This window comes from Gambusia affinis, linkage group LG12, assembly GCF_019740435.1.
Source record: "Gambusia affinis linkage group LG12, SWU_Gaff_1.0, whole genome shotgun sequence".
Lineage (NCBI taxonomy): Eukaryota > Metazoa > Chordata > Actinopteri > Cyprinodontiformes > Poeciliidae > Gambusia > Gambusia affinis.
In genome coordinates, this window is record NC_057879.1 from 14,615,258 (window position 1) to 14,638,066 (window position 22,809).

Sequence of the window (22,809 nt, forward strand, 5' to 3'; positions counted from 1 at the left end):
ATGCAGTGCATCCATGTCCCATTTCCCGGCTGGTGCCTAACTGTCCTCTATTACCCAGACAGATGAGAGGGCTCGCAGGCCCGCTGTTATCTGCTCCTGTGGAATGTGCCTCAGCAGCGTGGCTAAAAAAAGACGGCTGCACAGCGGAAGCTGGGCACACCAAAGAGGCCTGCTGGGCGCCAACTAAATGTCAAGAGATCCTGTTAAAGGGGAAAATAGTCGGGGTCTGCTTTGACTAAAATGTTTCACAACTTAATATTATGATGTTTAAGTTTGTGTCTAAATATTATTTTAAGCCGCTCTCTTTTGCGGTACAGAAGCTTTTAGATGTTGCCTGATCTCACTAATATCCAAGTGTTTTAAAACGTTCATATCTGTCATAATTAAAAAACTAAACTCCCCGTCTTCAGCTTTTCTCATTAAAACTGTTTCCTTCAACATTCAGGGCTAAGAGATCGTAATGTGAACCGTGTAGCCCACATCGTAGCTTTTGTCAGGTCTCAGAAACATGTCACGGGGGAGCACCCGTAGCAACGTGAGGGTCGCATGTCGCCCCACACAAGCTTGCCAGGCCTGACGTGACAGATCATGTAGGCTGTCATGTGATAAACGTCCCTATCTGACGAAGCCGCTGCGTCACAGACTGCTGACCACTACATGGGAATTTAAATTCATTTTATTTCTGCTAAAATCATTTAGACAACAATTATAGTTGTAGCACAATGTTATTTTCCAAACCGAAAAGAATTTTAGTATTGATAAAATTAGTAGTGTTTTAAAATAGAAAGTAAATATTGACCCAGATCTGTCATCCAAAGCTGTATTAAAACTGTATTTAAAAAACATAAATATTTTTATTTAACGATGTCTGAGTTCTGCTGAATTAGATTGAGGTATGAAAAATCAGCTGTGGATACATGGTGACTCAGGAGAAAAAGGTATGTAAAGGAGATCTTAAAGAACTTGGGGGGGAGGGGACGATTTTATTAAAAACTAAATAAAATAATATTTTAACATCTGTTTTAAGCAGATAGGTTGGCTAAAGCAGCGATTAAGATTGTTCAGACTTGGTTAAAGTTTATGTCAAATTTATTGGTTGCATTAATGGTTGATTTAATACTCTGCATTAAATCTATTTCACAAAGAATCTGACCAGTTGTCAAATATTGCAGAGAAAGAAAATACATCAATAGCGCCAACTTGTGGTCAAGTAGAGATTTAGTGACTTGCTTTTGCAGAAGATTGTGAGGGTAGCTTTATTTATAAAAAATAGACTCATTTTTACCCAAGTCCATTCTGAGCCGGCAAGCATTTATGTCGGTTCCTTCTGATTGTTTTTGGCTTACAGATAATGAAAACAGATGATAGAACTGTTTAAAAAGCAAGATTAGTTTTTTTCATGGTAGATTTTTTTTTTTTTTTGTAATGCCCCTGTTGTGATCTACACAGTAATGGGGAAAAACTGCTGCCCAAACAAATGTCCAGCTGATATTGACACCTTCCTCAAGGACGGTAAGCCATAAAGACCATACCTTAAGAAAATGGCCATTCACAGAGTGCTATTCCTATTATACTTACAGAAAGTTGAGTGACATCTCAGCAGAGCCACTTGCTGCTCACCTGCATTGTTGCATTAATTCATCCATAAGCAATATTCAGCCTTCTTTGCCTTTGAACTGTCTTCTGATATTTATGCAATTTGGAACAATTCCATACACAGAAATGAGGTGCCCCTTTCTTTTAAACATCTAGTTTACATGAACATGATGTCAGGGATACAGAGGTTAATCAAGACTTGTGGTATGGTTTGTTGTCCAATCATGTTTACTGCTGAAACCTTATTACTGCATTGCTTATTTATATTCTTCCTGTTTTGGTTGAATTTATTCATTAGGTCTTTCTTCAGTCTTATAGGCATAGAGGAGCACCGATTGCTGTTTTCTGGCAGATACCTAAATTTTTGGTCTGAAATGTCACTAAACATAAGAAGGAAAATCGCTGGGTTAGGAATAGCAGGGTAACTATTGTTAACTGCAAATGTGTAGAAATAACCTGGTAGGCCGTTCTGTCAGTCAAACCTCTCTCAAAGCAGAAGAGAAGAGTGCATTCGTTTATTTTAGACCTTTGCTGAGGCAGATGAGATTGGTGGATAATATCGGCTTCACATGCAAGTGAAGCATGTAAAGCCCAAAATTAAGGTAAATCAGCTAGTCAATAAATCTGTGCAGTCCTACTTAGGTATAATATTTAGATAATTGATGGCCTTCCTGGTCATGATGGCAGCACCTCTGCGATGCATGTCTACATTGTCAGCCAGCTTTGTTCAAAGGAATAAAATGGGTACAAATGTAAAGAAAGAAAAGATAAGATGACTTATCTGTCGTGAACCTTATCTCTCTCTGCAGCTTCTGGGCTCTCCACACCTACACCTCCCACCACTCCAACCCAGGCATTGAGCCAACCTGTGTTCAGCCAGGAGGCCCAGCAGCAAAGCGGCCCCAGCCCAGAACGCCTGGAGCCCGGTACCCGAGCCCGTTCCCTGTCCACGCCCCCGGACACAGGACAGCGCCTCAGCCTTCCCTACACCAAGCCCCCGATCCCATCAACCAGTCCTGTGCCACCCATCTCTACCTCACAACATGTGAGTCATGCTAATGACTAATGACTTTGTGAAGTAAAATTAATACTTCACAAAGTCTGTCTTTTATTTGTTTTAGGAAGCAGAATTATTTTGTAATTATCTGTGACACCCAAAGGACCAAAACTAAAATCAGATGGCAAGGACTCTTTCGTAAGTTTTGGGGAAAGCAGCGGGAGATAAATGCAGTAATTATCCTACATGGGTCATGGGATGTTTACTCTAACTGTTTTCCCTTTTGGATACACAACAGCAGCTTTAAAGGCTTCCTGTCTATGACTCATGCCCTTCTTTCCTCAGACTCATAAAAGTTTATTTGGGCAGTGGTGGCGGTGAAATCCGCCAATGCAAATCTCGAGCTCTGTTACTTGAGAGCAGTTCAAGCAAGAGACATCTGTTGACAAACAGGACACCTTGTGACTATTTGTCATGGCATGACAAACCGTCATGAGATTTTCTGCTTACAGTTTTTCCCTAGTTATGACGGGGATACAATATACCTGTGGTAGAAGGGGTTTTGCTCTTATGAGCAAAACTAATGTTCTACATCACCCTGAACACATCAGCCGTATGCTGACATATGTTGGTGGCAGCTTCATGCTGTGGCCATACCTTTCTTCAGCATAGTCTAGGAAGGACGTCATAGTTGACTGAAGGATGGATAGAGTTAAATTCAGAATAATACGGCAGTAAAGCCAGTTAGAATGTGCTCTCTTCTCTTCTCAGACCGAGTTAGCTTTAAGGTATAATCAGATTCCAACAGTCTGACACAGTATTTTGTATCTTATCTCCTTTGGCTGAAGAGGAATTACTGATGACTCTTGTGGCTTTAGAATAAATAATTATCTAAAAATTCTGTCTCAACCCATCCGCCTGCAGTGATGGTGGATTCCAGCCAACCAAGGTGAATCAATATTTAACTATTAACGCCTGAAGACTTGTGGTTCCTCTCGGCCACCTCTAAAAAAAATCATAATGTTACGTTCGCTCTTTTCAATTTTAAGTGCAATTCGCTGAATGGGTGTGTGCCTTCTAGAAGATTGCTGTAGTACAAAGCAGGCCACTTGCCTGGCGTGGTGCAGCGGGATCTGATTTATGAGAGTGCAGGGGGAGATTTTGGCTGCAGAAGTGCTGCGTCATCATTACAGAGCACCGCTGGGGAGACTGTGGAGCATCCCAAAGCAGGTGTGGAAGCTCCCCCCTCCCTACTGCTGCAGAGGGTTGTTGTGAAAGTGCTTGGCAGCTCACAGTGCGGAAAAACGTGCATTAACAAGCAGACTTTGCGTATGCTAACCTCAGCATGACGCAGCATATATCCAGCTGGGACCTGGAAGAGATCCAATTAGCCCACTTTGTGTTACATGATGTCATAGCTGTGCTGGGAAGATGTTTCGTAGATCTAGGTCGTGTTTGTTTCAAGTAATGAACGCTTGATGAGGCATTCCCAGCTTCTGGCTGCTAGGCAACGGGAAGGATTTCCTAATATGGTGAGGCAGCCAGGTTGTCCTGCATGGAGGGGCGTGTCGTCAGAGCGCGGATCTTCCTGCTTTTTCCACCCTCCTCGTCCTTCTCCCGTTTCCATTTGGTGAGCTCCCTTTGACTTTTTACGCGTTGTGCGACGTCTAAAGATAGTTTGTTGTGTCGGGGTTTAATTTACACACGTCTCTGTGAACAGTAGCGACCCCGCACCCGCTCCCCGCTGCACCAAATAGATCAGGACCTGTCCACTGCGTGTTGTTCAAGAGGGGGTGTGTTTGCTCAAAATATTATGCGCCGCTGAAGATGTATGTTTTTGTCAAGTTGTCTGCTTGTACTTAGCACATTTCGGGGTATCTTTGAAGCAATAGACGCCGCTCATCTGTCTTGCTGGGATTTTTTTTTTTTCTTTTCTTCTTTTTTTTCAGTCGGTTTGATATACTGTAAGCTGCAGGGAGGGAGAGTCGGCGTCACTACCAATTTACTGCAAAGTTTTTTGGCTGTGTACTGACCCGCTGCCGCGCTCCTCTCTCCCAACTTTTTTCCCGTTTTCTCCCACAGGTCTACGGCTTATTCGAAGGTATGCTGGAGAAACTTGAACTAGACGATGATGGTGAGTGTCCCGATGAGCCTGCGCTGCTCTTCATTTAACGCCGTAAATCTTTGCTTTAACGCGGTGCGGAAGGGTTGGGATCTAGCAGGTATTGCAGTTGTTTCCAGTTTCATGTGTTGGTGCAGGCTAAAAAGGAAAGGATCTTAACGCAAATAATATTGTAAATTGTCTGTTCAGAATTGTTTACAATATATTCTTAAACTGTATGTTGAAGTTTTAAAGATACTAACAGTTATTTTATGTACAAATTTAGACTTCCAAAACAAACGCATCTGGGTAAAATAAAAGGGGGTTCACTTAGAAGATTTTACAAAACCCACATGGAAATAACACCAAGTTCTCCTTATGTGTTCCAATGACATCGCAAGAGGGATAATTAAGATCAGCTGGTATTAGTAAACACAAAAGCGGATGAATGACTGGACTTATTTCCACATAGGTTCTGAAACATTTGAGTTGCAAGGTCTTAACCCTTGCAAGTCTGAGTCATGGCCTGGTGGGTTGGAAGATTTGACAGGACAGGTGCAATGCATGCAGTTTGAACAATTATTTAGCTTACACAAACTAAAGACACATTCAATAAATTAGAATGCTATTGAAAAGTCTTTATTTTCAGGAGCTTTATCACTAAGTGAAACTCTTTTATATAGATTGATTAAATACCAAATGTTTGAAAGCCTTTATTTCTGTAAAGGCATCTAATTATGGCTTTCTGTCCACATTTGACGAAAACATGACCTTTTGTTTTCATCAAAAGGTCATGAAAACAAAATAATAATTAGATTATTACATCAGAACAATAAAAGAAAAACATTTTAATACAGATATGTATTATGTCCCAATAGGTGCAGGTGTGTGTAAGCTTATTTTTCAAGTGATATGTTTAACCTGATATACAACAAAAGTAGCAAAACAAGGAGAAGCCCAGCTGTAAAACATTCTACATCCAACCATCAAGTTATATCTACAGCTTTGTTGTTACAGAAAAAGCATGGCTAGTACCATATTTAAAATAGAATTAAAGCACTGTAAAATTACAAGGAAAAGGCTTTAAAAAGAATATATAGTGAACTGAAGTAATACAAATAAGGGAATATATTATAGGACTGCTTACATTTAATATTTCTTCATGAAATAGAAAAGTCTTAACTTTGACAAAATGTCTTACAACCTCGTAAAATGGAAAAACCTTCATTAAAAAATGTTAACTTTTGTCATTTTTTTCACTTTAGTAGCTTTATGTGAGATCATCAAATATTGAAAAACAATTTTAATGTTGCTCGCTCTCACTGAGTTTCCCCTCTCCCCTTGTGGGGGGTCTCACTGAGACCCCCCACAAGGACTTTTTCTTCCCAAGATTTTCCACTGTTTGTTTGTTGTTGACATTTAAAGCAGTGGGTAATTATCAGTAAGCTGGAGCAGCAGGAAAGTGGCTGTAATGGTCCGTTTGCTCGTAATGGCTGTTTAGGCTGTTTTGTGTGTGTGTGTGTGTGGGCGTGGGCGTGTGTGTGTGCATGTGTTGTTTCCAAGCTGTCATTAGGCATTCCTCAGGAGATTTTACCTTCCTTACAAAGTATTTTTCTTTCAGCTGCTGAACCCGAGAGTGATATTTACATGCGCTTTATGAAATCCCACAAGTGCTACGACATCGTCCCCACAAGCTCCAAGCTGGTCGTGTTTGACACAGCGCTTCAAGTTAGTATATTTTTCTCCCGACTTGAAACGCGTTCTCTAAACTCCATAAATACCAGTTTTGTTTCCGTTGCTTTGAAGTTTTTGTATTGGGAATAAAAACAGACTTCCGGGTTTAGTTAATGTACAACAAAATGCAGTGAGTTTACCTTAGAGCAATTTGTGTTAATTGTTTTGCTGTATTGCCATGAAGCTGTTAAACAGTAATCCAAGGAGAGAAGGACCTCGTTGACTTGTCAATCTTTAACCGCTGAGTGTTGAGATTGCCTTTCTGAAGGTGTTGGAAGATCAACCCAAAGACATAAAAAACACAGTTCTTGTGCCCACAAGACCAAGAACTACGTTTCTGCATCAAGTTTTTGACTATTTATTTTGCCATTTAATTTGTTTGTTCTTATGATTAATTTTATTATGATGCACTCACATTTTTTTACATTAAAGGTTTATTACATTGAATAGTTGCTCTTTTTACTTTAATGACAGAGTGAATGGATAATTGTTTGGTTAGTTTGTTTTTCTGAAATTGGCAGAAAATCTTGAATGTCCTTACACAAGTTGGTGACCTCAGACTAAACCATACTTGGGTTGTGAAGCAGAACAATGATCCATTGCAGACCAGCAAGTCAATTTCTAGTGGCTCAACTTAAGGGTTTGTAGCGACATAATCAAAGTCTGTACTTGATATGTTCAAAATCTTCCACCATGGCTCAAGTAAAGCAATTCTTAAAAGAAAACTGAACCAGGATTCCTCCAGAAAGAGACAACAGACCCAATGCCAGTACTCTGAACACTTGATAGAAATTGCTGATGTTAAAGGTGGAAGAGCCATTGTCTGTTTTTGCTGAGCAGATTATTTTTCAAATAGCCCCAGGATGGTTTGGAAAAGAAGAATTATGATCCCTCGCAAACAAAACTAATTCTGAACAATCTCCTATTTTTAAATGATATGTAGTCACATGACCAAATCTTCTAGCAGGAAGGAGATTAAACAAAATTGCTTTAAATCAATTGGGCTCAACCTGAAAACAGGCTCTGTCCATACCTGAAACTAATAAAATGACAAAGAGATGAGTGGTTGGCAGTGTGTTTATATGAGATAATTAATCTTTATCATTTCTTGGCAGGTTAAGAAGGCATTCTTTGCCTTGGTGGCTAACGGTGTGCGAGCTGCTCCTTTATGGGACACAGAGAAGCAAAGCTTTGTGGGTAAGTACAATGAAATGTGTCAACTAGGGCTATTGTAATCGAGCAATCTATCGATTATTCTTACGATTAATGGAGTAATCGGATAAGAAAAGATAAAGTAAAACATTGGTAAATCTAACCTGACAGCAATAGTACTATCACATATCAACATCAGTCCAATTTTTCACAGTTGAGCTTCCCTAACAATAACTTTCTGTAGTTTAGAAAATTAACCTGTAATAATAATAGCTCACTTTCCAAGTTGACCTGAAGAAAAGTTATACAAAAATCTGAAATTGTATTCATCGACCCTTATATACTCCAGCTTGTAGTTTATATATTCATCCTCAGTTAATTTAATAGATGCACTCTCACCTTGCCTAGACATTTATAGCTCTTGTGTTCATGTTAGTAACAGGATTTGACATCTTTGTTCGTCACACACACAAACATCTACACACTATGTGCCGCCACGATGCGCTCCATCACCCATTTGTTGAGACCGGAATGATATGAAATAATTTTTCCGGTTCGTCCGGCCACAGTGTACAGTTTATCCGCTCACCTGTATAAATACACCTGCATCGCTGTTTGCTCTTCCCCGCCACCAGGCAGCAGTTCTGGGAGGAGAAAAGACTACCGTACTCCAGGCATCGCGCCAGTCATTTTAAGGATGCTTATTGGTCCCCCTATAAACGACAAAAACCCGGATATTATCATCAATCAATAAAATCCTCCCAGGCCGAACCTGAAAACTGGATGTTACGCTGCTAACACTTAGCTTTCATCAACAACTCAGGCGGAAGTGAGAGCGCAGCGCAACACAAGTAATAACCCAGCCGAAACACGGTGCATTAAATAATAAATATAACTTAATGAAGCTTCGAGGCAGATAGATTTTCCTCGAGGAGTTTTAATAATCGAGGGACTCGAATCACTCGAGGAATCGTTTCAGCCCTAGTGTCAACAGACTCGTATTGAACCGTGTTTTAATGATTTAGGTATTGAATTAAGTTAGAAAAAAAAATTCTACTTTTTGTTTATGCCTCGTCAGTGCATACAGTGTGTTTAGCTCTTTTAATTTGTTGGATGCAGTTAGTAGAGTTCAGTACTTAAATGTAAAGAAAAGAGGTTTTTATGCCTTTAGGCCTATATTTTATTTAAGCCTCATTGTGATCTCTTAATTATTTCCTTTTACTGAGATGGAAAATGTCATTGCTGTTCTGGTTTTCCATAAATAAACAACGAGGCTGTGCTGTGTGTTAGCAGTCATGGCTGGCAGAGCATGTCTCCTTATTGAGTAGAGAACATTAAAGCCATCGCAAGCTATTAAAGTGCAGAGATGACTCATTTATATCGAGTGTAGAAATGTCAAAGAAGCATCTTTGTCTGTTCTCCGAAGTCAAAAGAGGAGCCAGTTGTGAATTGAGTTTGAGCTCTGCTGCCTGTGATGAATAATGAATGTCAAGTCAATGTGAGAATAAAGCAAAAAGGGGAACCAGCACTGTGCTGAACAAACCACGCCCTCTTTCCAGCTGCATGATGCCTGCAGGCGTTGCTCTGAGGTGTTTATTGACTTGATCTGTTTTCACTGCAGGAATGCTGACAATCACAGATTTCATCATCATATTGCACAGATACTATAAGTCACCATTGGTGAGTTTAATGAGCATATATTTAAATATTACCTTTTGGTTACTTTTTTCTAAGCCTGAGATTGTTTTTTTTTTTTAGGTGCAAATTTATGAGTTAGAGGAACACAAGCTTGAAACATGGAGAGGCAAGTATCTCTAAGTGTTGACGCATGCTTACAGTAGTAATATTCTGATCTTTGTGGGGTTTAATAATCCAGTATTTGCCTCATTCTTTCCTCTCAGAGGTTTATCTTCAAGCAACGTTTAAACCTCTTGTGAACATATCACCAGATGCAAGGTGTTCTAAAATCCTGTTAAACTTCACACATTGTTTTTTATTCTGAATCTCTTGATTGTAGCTCTCATGACACGTTTCTTTGTTTTCCGCTTTTGCAGTCTGTTTGATGCAGTGTACACCCTCATCAAAAATAAAATTCACCGCCTGCCTGTCATCGACCCTGTTACGGGGAATGCACTTTATATTCTCACACACAAGAGGATCCTAAAGTTCCTCCAACTGTTTGTGAGTTCAGAAATTTTCACAGTCATCGTATTCTGTTTAGATGAATGTACAAGATTATAATCTGTAAGGCCTAATTAGGTGAAATGTAAACGTTCAAGTTTTCCTCATTTTCATATGCTTGGTTCCCCCTTGTGGTCAATGTGGAAATTGATCAAAAATCTTTAGGTTAATCCTGGCATATCAGAATATTAAGTTAATTCTTCTTAATTATTCATTAAACATCCTGTGACAGACTGGCGACCTGTCCAGGGTGTACCCCGCCTCTCGCCAGAGACGCAGCTGGAGATAGGCACCAGCAACCCTCCCGACCCCATCAGGGACGAAGGGTATTCAGAAAATGGATGGATGGATATTCATTAAACAGAGACCTCTCTATTTCTCTCTCTCTTTAGATATGTAATATAAAACATGTATCAATGCCTTTCACATTGCAGTAAAGTGACTTTTCAAGAAACAAAATTTTTGACGCGTGTGCTTAAAATTCACAGGTGTGTGAAATGCCAAAGCCAGCGTTCATGAAGCAGACTCTAGGTGAGCTCGGCATCGGGACGTACCATGAAATCGCTTTCATCCACCCAGACACGCCTATCATTAAAGCCCTCAACATCTTCGTGGAGAGACGGGTGTCTGCTCTGCCTGTGGTGGATGACACGGGTAAAATCACAATGAACCATTACAAAAAATCTGTTTCTGTTATTAATAATTCAAGGTTTTACCTTTTTTCTTTTTTTTTTTTGTCTTGCAGGCAAAGTTGTGGATATTTATTCCAAGTTTGATGTGATTGTAAGTTTACACATTTTGTTTTTGAAGAAACACAGTTCTCCATGCTGACCCGCTTCTGTTCTTGCGTTGTAATTGTGTCTGCGTGCAGAATTTGGCCGCAGAAAAGACGTACAATAACTTGGACATCACAGTGACGCAGGCTCTGAAACATCGCTCGCAGTACTTCGAAGGAGTTGTTAAGTGCCACAAAATGGAAACAATGGAGACCATTGTGGACAGGATAGTCAAAGCAGAAGTGAGACACAAAGACCTGTTTGTGCATTGAGCCACCCTGAGGACTGATTTCAGCTGCATTTCTCGTGTTTGTTCCAGGTTCATCGGCTGGTGGTGGTTGATGAGCGTTCCAGTATTGAGGGCATCGTTTCCCTTTCAGACATCCTCCAGGCACTGGTGCTCAGCCCAGCAGGTATAGATGCTCAGCATTGGTAGCTCTAATCCCCCCCCTTCTCTCTCAGTGTCCCGGACCCTGAGCTTCCCCTAGCCACCAATCCTCTAACCCTGCCCCAGGTAGGAATAGCACCTGTTTGCTTCGTGGCTGATCATAGCCCGCAGAAGGCATGATGTTTGTCCACTTTCTGCTTGTCCTGTGGGATTATACTTTCTGCACTAGTGCTTGTTTACACAGAAATCAACTCTGCACTTTACTAAAACATACAGTGGGAAAGAGCTCTGCTAGTTTTTCACCTGGTAAATAACTATTCCACATGTTTAAAATTCAGCTCCTGGAGGTTTTGGCTTGTACTGTCCATGACTGCGTTTTGTTGATCGCAGACTGCTCTTTGATGCAAAGCATGTTTGGTATTGATGTGCTTGGGTAGAAAATAACAAGCTAGCTGAGTTTTAACTCAGCTCTACAGGGCAGCTCTGGGTCTGGGCCTTAAACCCCCCACAGATCAGAATTGGTGGGATGCACTTCGAAGAAAACCTACACACAGGCACTCATCAATTCATAAATTTGACACAGTATCCATCGACTGTTCTTACAACCTACTGCAGTGTTTGGGCCTCCACTAAGAGTGAAAGGTTTGGTATAATCAGACCTAATGTTCAGTGCTATTGCTTACCTTTTAAATGTATTTATATCTTTCATCTATTATGGTTGTGTTTTGAAAATTTTACTCCTCCATAAACATTGTTTTCTTATCTTTGGTTTAGTGGGAACATATTGAGTCTTTCATTGTTGTTTGGCTTTTAGTTTCCATACACCAGAACCAGCTAAATTTGGGAAACCTCTAGCCAAGTTTCCCTTTCTGACATATTTTTTAGGAACCATGGTAATTTTCAGAATCCATTTTAAAGCTCACTTCCCAAATATGTCTTTACACTGCATCTGCCGCAGGTAAAGACTGACTAGGTTGGTCGAAAACAGCCCCAGGGTGGTAATGTTTATTGCCCTGAAGCTTTAGGGTGGAGTTGTTTTGAAGGAGGGTTGTAACATTTCTGATTGGTTGCATTTTTTAACATATTTTAAATGAGATGTCTGCTTTTGGTTGTCTCAGCATCCAGAGGGAGCAGAGCCCAAAGAATATAGTATCTTTACCTTGTTAGAATATTTTAGCAAATTTATCTTCCAAAACACATAAAGAAAAGTATAATCCTTTAGAAATGTGCAGAATGAATATAAATATAATGTGATGCAGTTTCACAGAGTAACAGATGTGAAAGAATCAGAAGTCCTGTAGACGTCCAGGTTTTTGTCCTGATCTGAGCTTCAGTTCCTCTTAAATTCCTTACAAATCCATCAAAAAGTTCATAAAATGCATAAACCACTCTGAGCTTGGAGCCACTTCACCCACATTATAGAAGTGTATTGTTTTATTGCTGAAAATTATAGGTTTTTATTATCATGTAGCGACACACAAACTGTAACAATAGAGGCCCAATTTACATTAACCCAGGGGTTTGGAGGGTTAAGGTGTTCTGGGTTATAAAATTCCAGTTGATAAAATTCAGCGTCGCTTTACTCAATCATTACTTCTTTCCACAAAGGTCTAGTTTTGCAGAACCCTGCCCTGTTTATCTGTGCAGAAACATGTTGTCCAAACAAAACATAAGGACCAAACAAGTACTTTCCCCAAAAACACAACAAGGAACAAAAGGCTTATTCCAGTTTCAAAATGTCTTCAGCAGCCAGATGATGTTCTGAGAGAAGTCAGACCACCAAGTGTGAAATCTAATCCATACCACATCTGTCAGCCATCGTTGTAACAATGTTACTCTAGTGGTTTTAATGTTTTGCCTGATTGGTGTGCCTAACATTTAGATGTATAACAGTTTTGACATCCTGTTGCACGATTCCTACGCAGCTCTTAATTTGTGAAAACCAGTTTTAACTGTTTACAAAAAGATCCCTGACGCCGTGATTAATGACTTTACTCTGCTGTTATCTGTGCAGATGCCTGTAAGGAGGAGACTCTTACTGAATGAGTTTGTGGTGCATCAGCTTTTGTAATGGAAGTGAGTGAACTTACAGTTTACGGTTGGTCGTGTGCAGCCGGTGTGGAAGTCCTGGAGACCGTCACCATCAGCGGGACTGTAGCGGCTCTGGAAGGCCTGATGCAGCTGAGTGAAGTGGATTATTTTATTTTTTTATTTTTTTTGCACTGAGGAATGAGTTTTCTTTTTTCTTCCAGTTTGTTTAAACACTGATCAGATGCATTAAAGATATATTATAAAGTATATGCAAACACATGCAGATGATTACCGTATGGGGAAGTGGAGGATGTTTTCTGATGGATCTGGGCTTTAACTAGTTACTGTCACACAGCTCTCATCAGATTTAAAGTCACATTTCTTACTTCAGTATCTGTAAAGCAACTCGTTTCAGCTGTAAAGCTCTATCTCTACCCACAGAGATTGGACGACGGCTGTCAATAGGAGAATAATAGCCAGGGCCAACATAACATCGCTCAGTGCCCAATTATTCGTGCCTTTTTGCGTCCCTCGTACCTCACTTCACTGTGGTCCTTTTGAGTTTACGGTTTCAAATGAAAGCTGTAATTTCAGCATGTTGCTGCAATAAAGAAAAACACAGCTGACATTTTCCACCCTGCGCTCCAGAGGCTGCCTTTCATTTAGTTGGGTTATTAAAAAACTTGTTCAAATGAAAGGATTTCTGGAAGATCAGACAAGAAGAGAAAGCATAACATTTTTGGAGCATTGGTTTGGTTTCTCGCTGTCGGCATGACTTCAGAGTGCTTTTTTTTTCTTTTTTTTTTGTAATGGAAATACAAGATTAAAAATGGATTTTTAGGGGTTTAAAGACATTTTTACAGTGTATCCCCCAGTTGTTTGGAGGCTTCGCACAAACATGTGGAGCTGCTGGTGTGTTTCATCTGGATTTTAACAGGACTCATCTCCATCTTCTGTAAATGAGATTGTTCTCAGAAACCATGTCACAGAAAGCTTTATTTTTATGAATGTGTTAACAAGTCGAAAGATACTTCAGTTTTAATGTTATTTTTGTAAATATATTGTGGCAATATGTCTAATTCAGAGAAACTTTGTATTGAATCAACATGTACTGTAAATGTGCAAAGCATGACGAACTACACTTCAGCAGAATGAATGTTCTTTGTTTTACTTTTTCTATTTTTCTGGCTGCAGAAAAATAAACAGACACTGAATGTACTCTAAAGCCGAGTCATTTTCCTACGTTACTGATTTCTGTATTTAGTTACTGGGAGCAGAAATGTGAAATCCTTGGTGGTACTGCAAGGTCGTTTGGACAACATCAGTCTTTGTATTTTATCTATGCTTAACTTTATAGTGTTGAGGTGGTGGACTGGTGTCTGTCTCCTGCATTCAGACTTTTAAGCATTATAGAGGTTCTATATAAAGAAAAATAAAATTAACATCAAATGTGTTCAAACTTTCGTCCCTAAAAAGTATAATCTATTTGAAATGAAATTGAAAAAAAATTGAATAATATTTAGTCGTTTTGAATGCCCTTTATTTTTATGCATACATTTTAACCAATGCATACATTTTGCATATATTTTTACGTACAGTCATCTGCACTAATAAGTAGCCAAATCAATACCTTAAGCTTTTTATGTTGAGAAACATTTAACCAGCCTCCAAAAACTAATGAAGACACACGTCATGCTGCGTGTTATCAGAGTTTTCTCTCTTCACAGCTTGATCGTGGTTTAGGTGTTGATGCCAGGGAGCTGGAGCTGGCAGAAACCCTACACAGACTTTCCCCCCCGCAGTAATCTTTCTCCTGCCGATTATCATGTGAGATCAGGATTCTCGTCTCTCTCTCGGAGCCGACGCTTCGCCAGCTACCGACAGCAGAGAAGTCTTTACCAAAACGTAAGCCGTTGAGCTCTCGGCCCTCCTCGTGGCGCGCAGCCCTCCAGATTAAACCAAGGACTGGCGGCTATTATGCTGCTGGACTGGGGCTGTTAAACAGACAATATTTATTTCAATTCAACAAGTTAAATTTTGCCATTTTTTTCCCCCTACACATATGTTATAGATTTCTGATGGTAGCATGAAATATAAGGTTTTCAGGTGTCACGTGGCGTAGTGCTTAAGAGTGGCTGTCAATCAGGTATTCTGGAACATGGATACATCTAAAATAAGCAAGGCAGTGATCCCTGTGGATGGGAATTGAGAAGCTGGTTTAGACATATAATACTAAGTACTAGGCACACTAATTCTCTGGGAGGCGTTACAGAAGCCTGCGGACCAGAACCACCAGGCACCGGAACAGCTTCTTTCCCACAGCTGTCACGCTTTTGAACGCCTCCTGACAAAAAACATAAACTATAAGGACTGTACTCCCTTATCTTCTCATACAACAATAACACATGGACTATCCTCACACACACACGCACACCCACACACACACACACCACAGACTGTTTTCCTCACACATATACAATCTGTAAATCTTATCTGGCCTTATTTATCTTGTATTATAAACCCACTAATACATATATAATCAATTTCCTAACATTCTTATATAATCTGTATAATCTGTGCATATAGCTCCCATATTTATATTTATATTTAGTCTTGTACACTTGTAAATAAATATTTATATCCTGTAGAGAACTTCTGGATGGATGCAAACTACATTCCGTTGCTTGTACTTGTGACAGTGCAATGACAATAAAGTTGAATTCTATTCTATTCTAATTAGACATATCTTTGAATTACTTCTGTTTATTTCAGCTTTTTCATATTGGTTTGGAGAAGATCAAACCGTAGGGTTGGGGGTTTGGTTTAACACGGGACCCCACCCTCCTTCCAGCTCTCCTCTCCACCCTAATAGCCTACCAACCCTAATTCTGACTTCTTCCAACCTACTCAACGGCATTTGATTGTTTTCAATTTAAAATGTATTTTTCCAAACAACGCTGATGCATTTAAATTTTTAACTTGTTTACCTATATTTTTGTATTACAGTTTCTGAAGTTCTTCACAAAATCTAACCCTTCCTCCATGTTCCTGCTGTTTTGATGGACACGTGTTTAATCTGCCAAGACTAAGAGTAATTCTCTGGTGAGAGATGAATACTGTTGAATTTCTAGATTTTTCTGTTGAGTTTTTTTCTTCCATCCTTGTTTTAAACACAGAGTGTTATATGTAATTTATGCTCTGAAAGGATTGCATGATAAGATAAGCTGTGGCTGCAGTTTTACCCTGATAAGGAATATCAATATGTTCTGTTCAAGATAAATTGAGCAGGAACTCAAAGTTTGGTATTTTATGCCGTTTTGCAATAGTTGACCTATGTGCTATTTTTAAACATCAACATATGGAAATGATTAAGTTGCTAGTTAAAATCCTATTTTAGCTAGCAACTTAGTTGCATACCTGCAGAATTTTTTTCTCACTACATTTTAAGCAAATGTTTCTACAGTGAATTAATGTTGGCCAACCTGACAATTATCTGTTTAGGTAACAATAGTATTTTAGCTTGCAAGCTAAAGATCCCATGCTAGATTGAAGCATGGAAGTGATCGCTAGTCACATCCTAGTGATAGCCCTCTTGCCTATGTTAGGATTTTAGCAGATTTTCATTTACTATTAGCTGATACATTGCAATTTGCATATTACATTAATGAATTTATTTGGACCACATTAGAGTGATGGCGTGAGGAATAAAGTTTTAGCTAAAATGATAAACTGAACTAAATTTAGTCAATGTTCGACAACATGCTAGTCATAGTTAGCATGCTAGTGACAGCAATTCATCTAACAAGTTTTGGCTAAGGTTAGGAGTACACTGATTATGGTTGGACATAAATGCAGTTACTAAAGTGTATGGAAGTCAATACAAAGTCATAATATAAAAAAAAAATGCAAGCTTGTGTGTGTGTGTGCACGTGTGTGTAGCAGCAGCCACAAGGTGACACTGTAGTACACACCTTCAGTAGCTAAACTTGCCTCTGCAGCTGATCCTATCTTGGTGTAGGGAGGCATCTTTCACTTTCAGTATTTACATTTCAGTATTATTTTTAATGATTTTCAAGTTGTGTGTTGGCGTGTCTTAAACGTATTTAAAGAAATTTGCACAGGAAGTTTTTAAAGCTGTTAATTTGGCTTCTAAGTTTGGAGGGAGCGAGGATCTGATGGACTACCAAATGAGGGGTAAAGCTGGACCAGGCTTCCTCCTGACAATCTGCTTTGATCTCCCAATCTCCCCTGTGATATCGTGCTCTGGGAAAGCCTCCTTCACACCTTGTAGCCCTAAAGCAGAAGAGGCAGGGGTGAGGAGGGGGGGCAGCTTCTCTGCAACCTCCACATCTTCCTCGTCTTCACTGCCCATCTTTTTCGCTTTCTATGCCCAGACATTCACCATCCACACCCAAACCGGACTCGCTTTTGAAAGTCCAGGACCTGATTTAATATTCCTCTTCAGAGCGAGTCATGCATTTTATATGTATGGTGAGAGCTGGAGAGGAGGTGGAGGAGGGATGGGAAGGCGGGAGAGGGGCGTCTTCACTCCAAATGAACTTTCCTCTGCTGTTGGTCTCCTCGGGGATATTTCTGCGCACACACACACACATCCATCACAGTTTTTTCCAATCTCTGCTTGGCCCTCATTTTCTTGTGCCCACTTGACTCTTTCAACATTAGGTTTTACTGCATCATGATCTGCACAGATTCCAGCGAGCAGCGAGAGGGTCCGCAGCCTTTGAAGACAAGTGTGATCAGAGCAGAGGCAAGAGGGCGTACAAAAACCTGGCCTGGGGGCATTTGTGAAAGGGAGGCGGGAGACGAGGGGTGGGGGGTTGGGGGGTATCTCTGCACTCTGGTGTTTAGCAGCCGAGGAGGGGAAGGCTGACAAGTGCAGTAGCGTTTGGGGACAGCTTTGATGTCTGCTGCTGCTGCTGCTGCTGCTGCTGCTTCTTCTGCTGCTGCAGTCCTTCACAAGGAGACAGTTGCCTTGACACGATCAGGCTCACGCAGGGCTCTGATAGATGTAACAGATAATCAAAAGAGTGTAGCCGATGCGCCGCTCCTCACCTTTGAGCATCTCTTATTCTCTCTCTGCCTTGTTGACTTCGCTCCGAGAGGCAGCTGAGAATCAATAAAGACAAACACAACACGGAGCTCAAGACTGCATCTGCTGGAGAAATCTGATTTATTAGGGACAATATGATCCCACTAGCTTATTGTGGATATAGCGGTAAACAACAGGAACACGATTCACTTTCTCTTTTAATAAGTGCTACAGGTTTTTGTATAGATTATAGACAATGAAACAAGACAGCAACAAGAGTGCTACATTCATATATGCACAGAGGTTATAAAAGTTACAGTATATTGCTGTTAAAGTTCTTCCTATTCCTGTGCAGGAATCGCCCTCTGTTTCATACAAACACACGCATCACTCTGTGAGCTGTGGCGGTAAAAAGGAGGAGGTTTAGGTCTGGCATTTGACAGTTTACACATTAGTTATTGTGTGAGCATGAAGCTGATGGAAGGGAAGCGGCTATAGTACAGTTACACTACACAGAAACCTCTCAGTGAGCTGAAGCCACACTGCCTTGCAAAAGCATTCCTATGTGTTGAATTATTATTATTTTTTTATTTTTTTCACATTCTGACAAATTATAGCCACAAACTTCTATGGATTTTATTGGGATTTTGTGTGACAGGCCAACACAAAATAGAGCGTAATTGGGAAGTGGAGGAAAATTGATGCATGGTTTTCAAAGTGTCTTGTGCATTTGTATTTCCCAGCAATAATAGATATTTTTTTGGCTTGTCTCTACCACTTTTCGACATGTAAATTCTTATTATTTGGCCGTTTCTCCTTTTTAATATAACTCAAGCTCAGTCAAAGAACCTTGATACAGATGCAATGCCCCCAGCATGTTTCACCGTGGGGATAACATTTCCACTCTGATGTTTAATCCAATTGTTTCGATGTCATAGCGTTTTGCATGACCTGAACTATTTCATCCCGGCTCTGACTACACTTTGAGTGTCGCTGTTCTGTGAACTTTTGCCCCAGTATTAATCTGCTTTCCTCCAGGATTGACATACACTAGACTATCTCCATCCATCTGACCATCAACTCCAACTAGCTTCACCTGTAGCTTGACAAAGAAAAGATGATGTGCATTTTCTGTCACATGCTGTAGAAGTTTAGTTTTGGTCTCATCTTTCACACGTTTTCTGTTTCCCGTACACAGCAGAACTTTACACACGATTTCTCATTTCTTACAACAGTGGCTTTTGACTTGCTACTCTCCCTCAAAGGCAACATTTTTAGCGTGGACAGCTAACAGATGACATGATGGCAGCTCTTCCAGACATTGAGCCTCTTCAGTGCCTTTCTGCTTAATGCTCTTCCATATCTTGGATCTCTTTTTAGGTTTGCACTCAAGTCAAACTCCTTCTGTTTTCAGATGGTGGATTGAGGAGTGCTTTATGGTGTGTTCAGTGCATTGAATGCTGTTTTATAAGCTGACCCTGCTTAATGGTTCTCCACAATTTAACCTTTGACCTGTCTGGTGTTTTTCTTGATTTCTGTGATATTTGTTTATAGAACAGCTGCTGACAGTATTTTATTTGTTGGCATCAGAGTAAAAGGGGCTGAATAGAGCACACACCACAGTTTAGATTTTTTTTTATGTTACGTATCCTGTTCTGCACCACTCTGTCTTGGTCTATCCCATAAAATCCCACAAAAAAAACAACAAAAAAAAACAGACTTTATTCTGACAAAATGTGAAAAACGTTTTGCACGGCACTGTATTCTCTATCAGATATGTTTTAAATTAAAGACCAGCACAAGTTTACTTTGGTTTCCAGCTCTCTACACATGTACACTGTGAATTTGTGGCAGTTTAAGCTGTGAGGAATAGTTTTAATCTTGACAGTATAGCAGCCTCGAAGCCGACATCGACGCAACACAAAGATTAATTTCTACACATTGTTATATTAGCAGCCAGGAAACTATGTAGTTTACAGTGTGATTCCATAGAAAAAGGAAAATAAAAGTGACTAGCTTTATTCTGAAAGTCTGTTATCTTGTACCTTGAAATAAATTAAAGAAATGCAGCTTTATTTATTGTTATTTCTTCTCTATAGCCTGTCGTATTATAAATACAGTTACACATCATGGGCATCTATTGTGTTACGGTTGACTTTCATTCATGCAACAAGGAAACTGGAGATCTTCTAAGACAGAAAATTAAAATTCCCACTCCATTAAAAGTCTGGGAAGACATGTCCAACCAAAATTATTTTGGGGACCTGGAATTTTCCATCAGACTGCAACACAAGACGAACATCAATAAAAACAGGCTGAAAGGAATAAAAATCCATCCCCGGGTTCTTTCGGAGGCCGGACAGAAAAAGGGAGGGAGGGACAGCTCAGGTTCCAACGACCAGGAGTCCACTACCGAAATGCTGCTGACTTGATTTCCACCCAGTCATATGTGGCCACGCGAGAACAGTTCTCAGTCAGTCCACGTCAACAGCTGTCTGTGTCAGAACGGATTCATTATTGAGTTACTGCGGGGCGGCAGCAACTGGAGGACACACGCGTCGCCTCAAACCTGGGCGAGACCAGACAATTGGACCCCAAAAGGACTCTGTGAGGAGAACCACAAGCAGTCACAAAACTCTTGAGTTGTTTATGCGAATAGTAAAGCTATAAATCTAACAGAGCGGGTGGTCTACTTCACATTACACTGCTTGAGGAATGAGCTCTTAAAATTGTCCGGCTAGACATTGGAGGCTGAAGAAAGCAACATTTATTGTACCTCTAACTGATTCTCTCTGTGCTCCCCACTGCACGTTTCCCTCAGGACACTCAGCAACATACCTTCACGCTTTATTTTACGCTCCTTGAAAACACACACACATAAACACGCGCACGCACACACCTCCTTATTTGGTTTGGCATGCAAGAAAAATAAAAACCCAGCACAAAAATCAAGGAGCTTTCAGCAGAGCTGAGCTCAGGCTTCCTTTTCCTCCATTACAGACCCAGAGAGAGAGAGAGAGAGAGAGAGCATAGTGGTGCAATGTGTTCACCTGAGCTGTGTGAAAAGTGAAAACAGTAGACACACGCTGTGCTGGCTGCAGTGAGCTGTTTCCATTACACACTCTGAGCAGCTGTTCTGCAGAAGTTCTTTGAAGGACGACTGTAGGGAGGTAACTGGAGTCCACAGCTCAGACAGGGTCCTTCATCCTATAACCAGGTTGGGGGCTTGGGGTCTGCTGCTTCTTCATCACCAAGCCCTCCTAAAACAGGTCCCACACTTCCACACCTTGCTTGTGTCTATACTCTACCATTCAAATGTTCATGCAATAAACTAGTACAGAAGCAGGCAAGAAATTAAAGAAAAAGACGTGCATTCCTTGTTCCTCCTCAGCCGCAGTCAGCTTGGTTTTCTTGCTCCTCGGATGCGTCTACGGGCCGCGCCTCTGGTTCCCTCTGCTGTTTCTTTTTTTTTTTTTTTTTCTGATTCGTGTCTGTTTTGACAGAAGGGAGCATGAGGAAAAGAAGCGTTCACAGAAAGGCTTTGAAGAGGGCCAGAATCGGTCTGAAGGTTGTCTCTGAGGGGGTCAGGGGCATCTTTTGAAAACAGGAGGCGCAAGAAAAGGAAAAAGAAGGAGGAGGACGGTGCTGAGAAATAAAGTTGAGCCTGGAGGAGTCAGGAGATGGAGAGAGATACTGTTCACTTTTGTGCAAGGTACGCTCCGATGGTGACGCTGGCCGCTCCGAGCGCAGCCAGGCCAAAGACAGTCTTGATGGACGGCCAGTAGCAGCTGAAGACCGACTCCTTTTGTCTGTCGTACAGTTCCACAAACGCATCCTGGAAGAGAAACAAACAGAATACGAAGGTTAGTGCAAAATGAAGGACTTTGACCAATGCATGAGGCAATCTGTACTCTCGTCGTCTCTGGTCCAGTTGCAAACTTAAATACAACTACAATAAAATGCACATCAGTGAGGAAATATATTTTAAGCATTTTCCTAACAATTGAAGGTAACATAGCTACTTGATTGCACTATGCGCCTGGAAAATACATAATAACACCCCTCTAAAACAGATTGTGACGGCTCTAGAGTTCTGCAAATCTACTCCCATAGGAGCAAGTCTTTGCTTTTCTAGCAGTTTTGCCTTTTTTGGTGCTTCATTCAATTCTTTCTTGCAAAACAGAAGTCTTCATAATCAGGAAAAGCAAAACCTCCTGGTAGATGAGACAGATTTTTTTTTATTTTTTTCCAGAATTATGTGAAATTACCCTTTAAAAGGTAAATCCCCTGCCTCTACCAGACATGGGTGGAAATAGAGTGTTATTACACCCATGTTAAAGACAGATCCATTACACCCGCCTACGCTCAGGCTCCAAGAGAGATACCCAGAAGCAGGCTCCAGCCAAGCCAAACATGGGAGTCACCACAATCTAACACCCCCGGCATAAAAATATATTGTTACTCTGTGGGGTTTAAAGAGGCAGGCTGCAAATTAAGAGCATGTGCGTGTGTGGAGCGAATGCCTGAGCAGCGTGTCTCAGATGAGGAAATACAGACGTCTGCTCATAAGCAGTGACAGCAAGAACAGCTGGACAGGAAGTAATGGTGCTAAGCTCTCTGCTGCTCCACACACACTCCAAGGCAGATTATCTTTTACCAAAGTACAATAGGCTACATTTCAGAGGTTTAAGAGAGGAAATACCAGCAGCACCCATTCAGTATTCTTTCTTTTTGTTACAAGGCTGACCACATGAACCGCTACATGGCAAAGTTGTACATCTGAGTCGATCTGATGTCTCTCTT

At 40.6% G+C, this 22,809-nt stretch overlaps 2 protein-coding genes across 7 annotated transcripts in view; one reads left to right on the plus strand and one right to left on the minus strand.

Moving 5' to 3' along the window:
• LOC122841202 (5'-AMP-activated protein kinase subunit gamma-2-like) overlaps positions 1 to 14,181 on the plus strand; it is a 30,478-nt gene extending 16,297 nt beyond the window's left edge. For 2 of the 6 annotated variants that reach the window (XM_044134294.1, XM_044134295.1), the window contains 13 exons: positions 2,406 to 2,641; positions 4,676 to 4,727; positions 6,316 to 6,422; positions 7,544 to 7,625; positions 9,202 to 9,260; positions 9,339 to 9,384; positions 9,482 to 9,536; positions 9,635 to 9,761; positions 10,250 to 10,415; positions 10,507 to 10,544; positions 10,633 to 10,779; positions 10,857 to 10,950; positions 12,940 to 14,181. In XM_044134294.1, coding sequence (XP_043990229.1) covers positions 2,406 to 2,641; positions 4,676 to 4,727; positions 6,316 to 6,422; positions 7,544 to 7,625; positions 9,202 to 9,260; positions 9,339 to 9,384; positions 9,482 to 9,536; positions 9,635 to 9,761; positions 10,250 to 10,415; positions 10,507 to 10,544; positions 10,633 to 10,779; positions 10,857 to 10,950; positions 12,940 to 12,971 — 1,241 coding nt within the window. In that variant the 3' untranslated portion in view covers positions 12,972 to 14,181. The other 4 variants (XR_006372356.1, XM_044134296.1, XM_044134298.1 and 1 more) reach the window with 4 other exon arrangements.
• Positions 14,182 to 18,117: 3,936 nt separating this feature from the next.
• Positions 18,118 to 22,809, minus strand: part of bcl2b (BCL2 apoptosis regulator b) — a 36,233-nt gene continuing 31,541 nt past the window's right edge. The window contains exon 2 of the mRNA XM_044134299.1: positions 18,118 to 21,841. Within this exon, the coding sequence (XP_043990234.1) occupies positions 21,704 to 21,841 (138 nt within the window). The 3' untranslated portion in view covers positions 18,118 to 21,703. The remainder of the gene's footprint in view (positions 21,842 to 22,809) is intronic.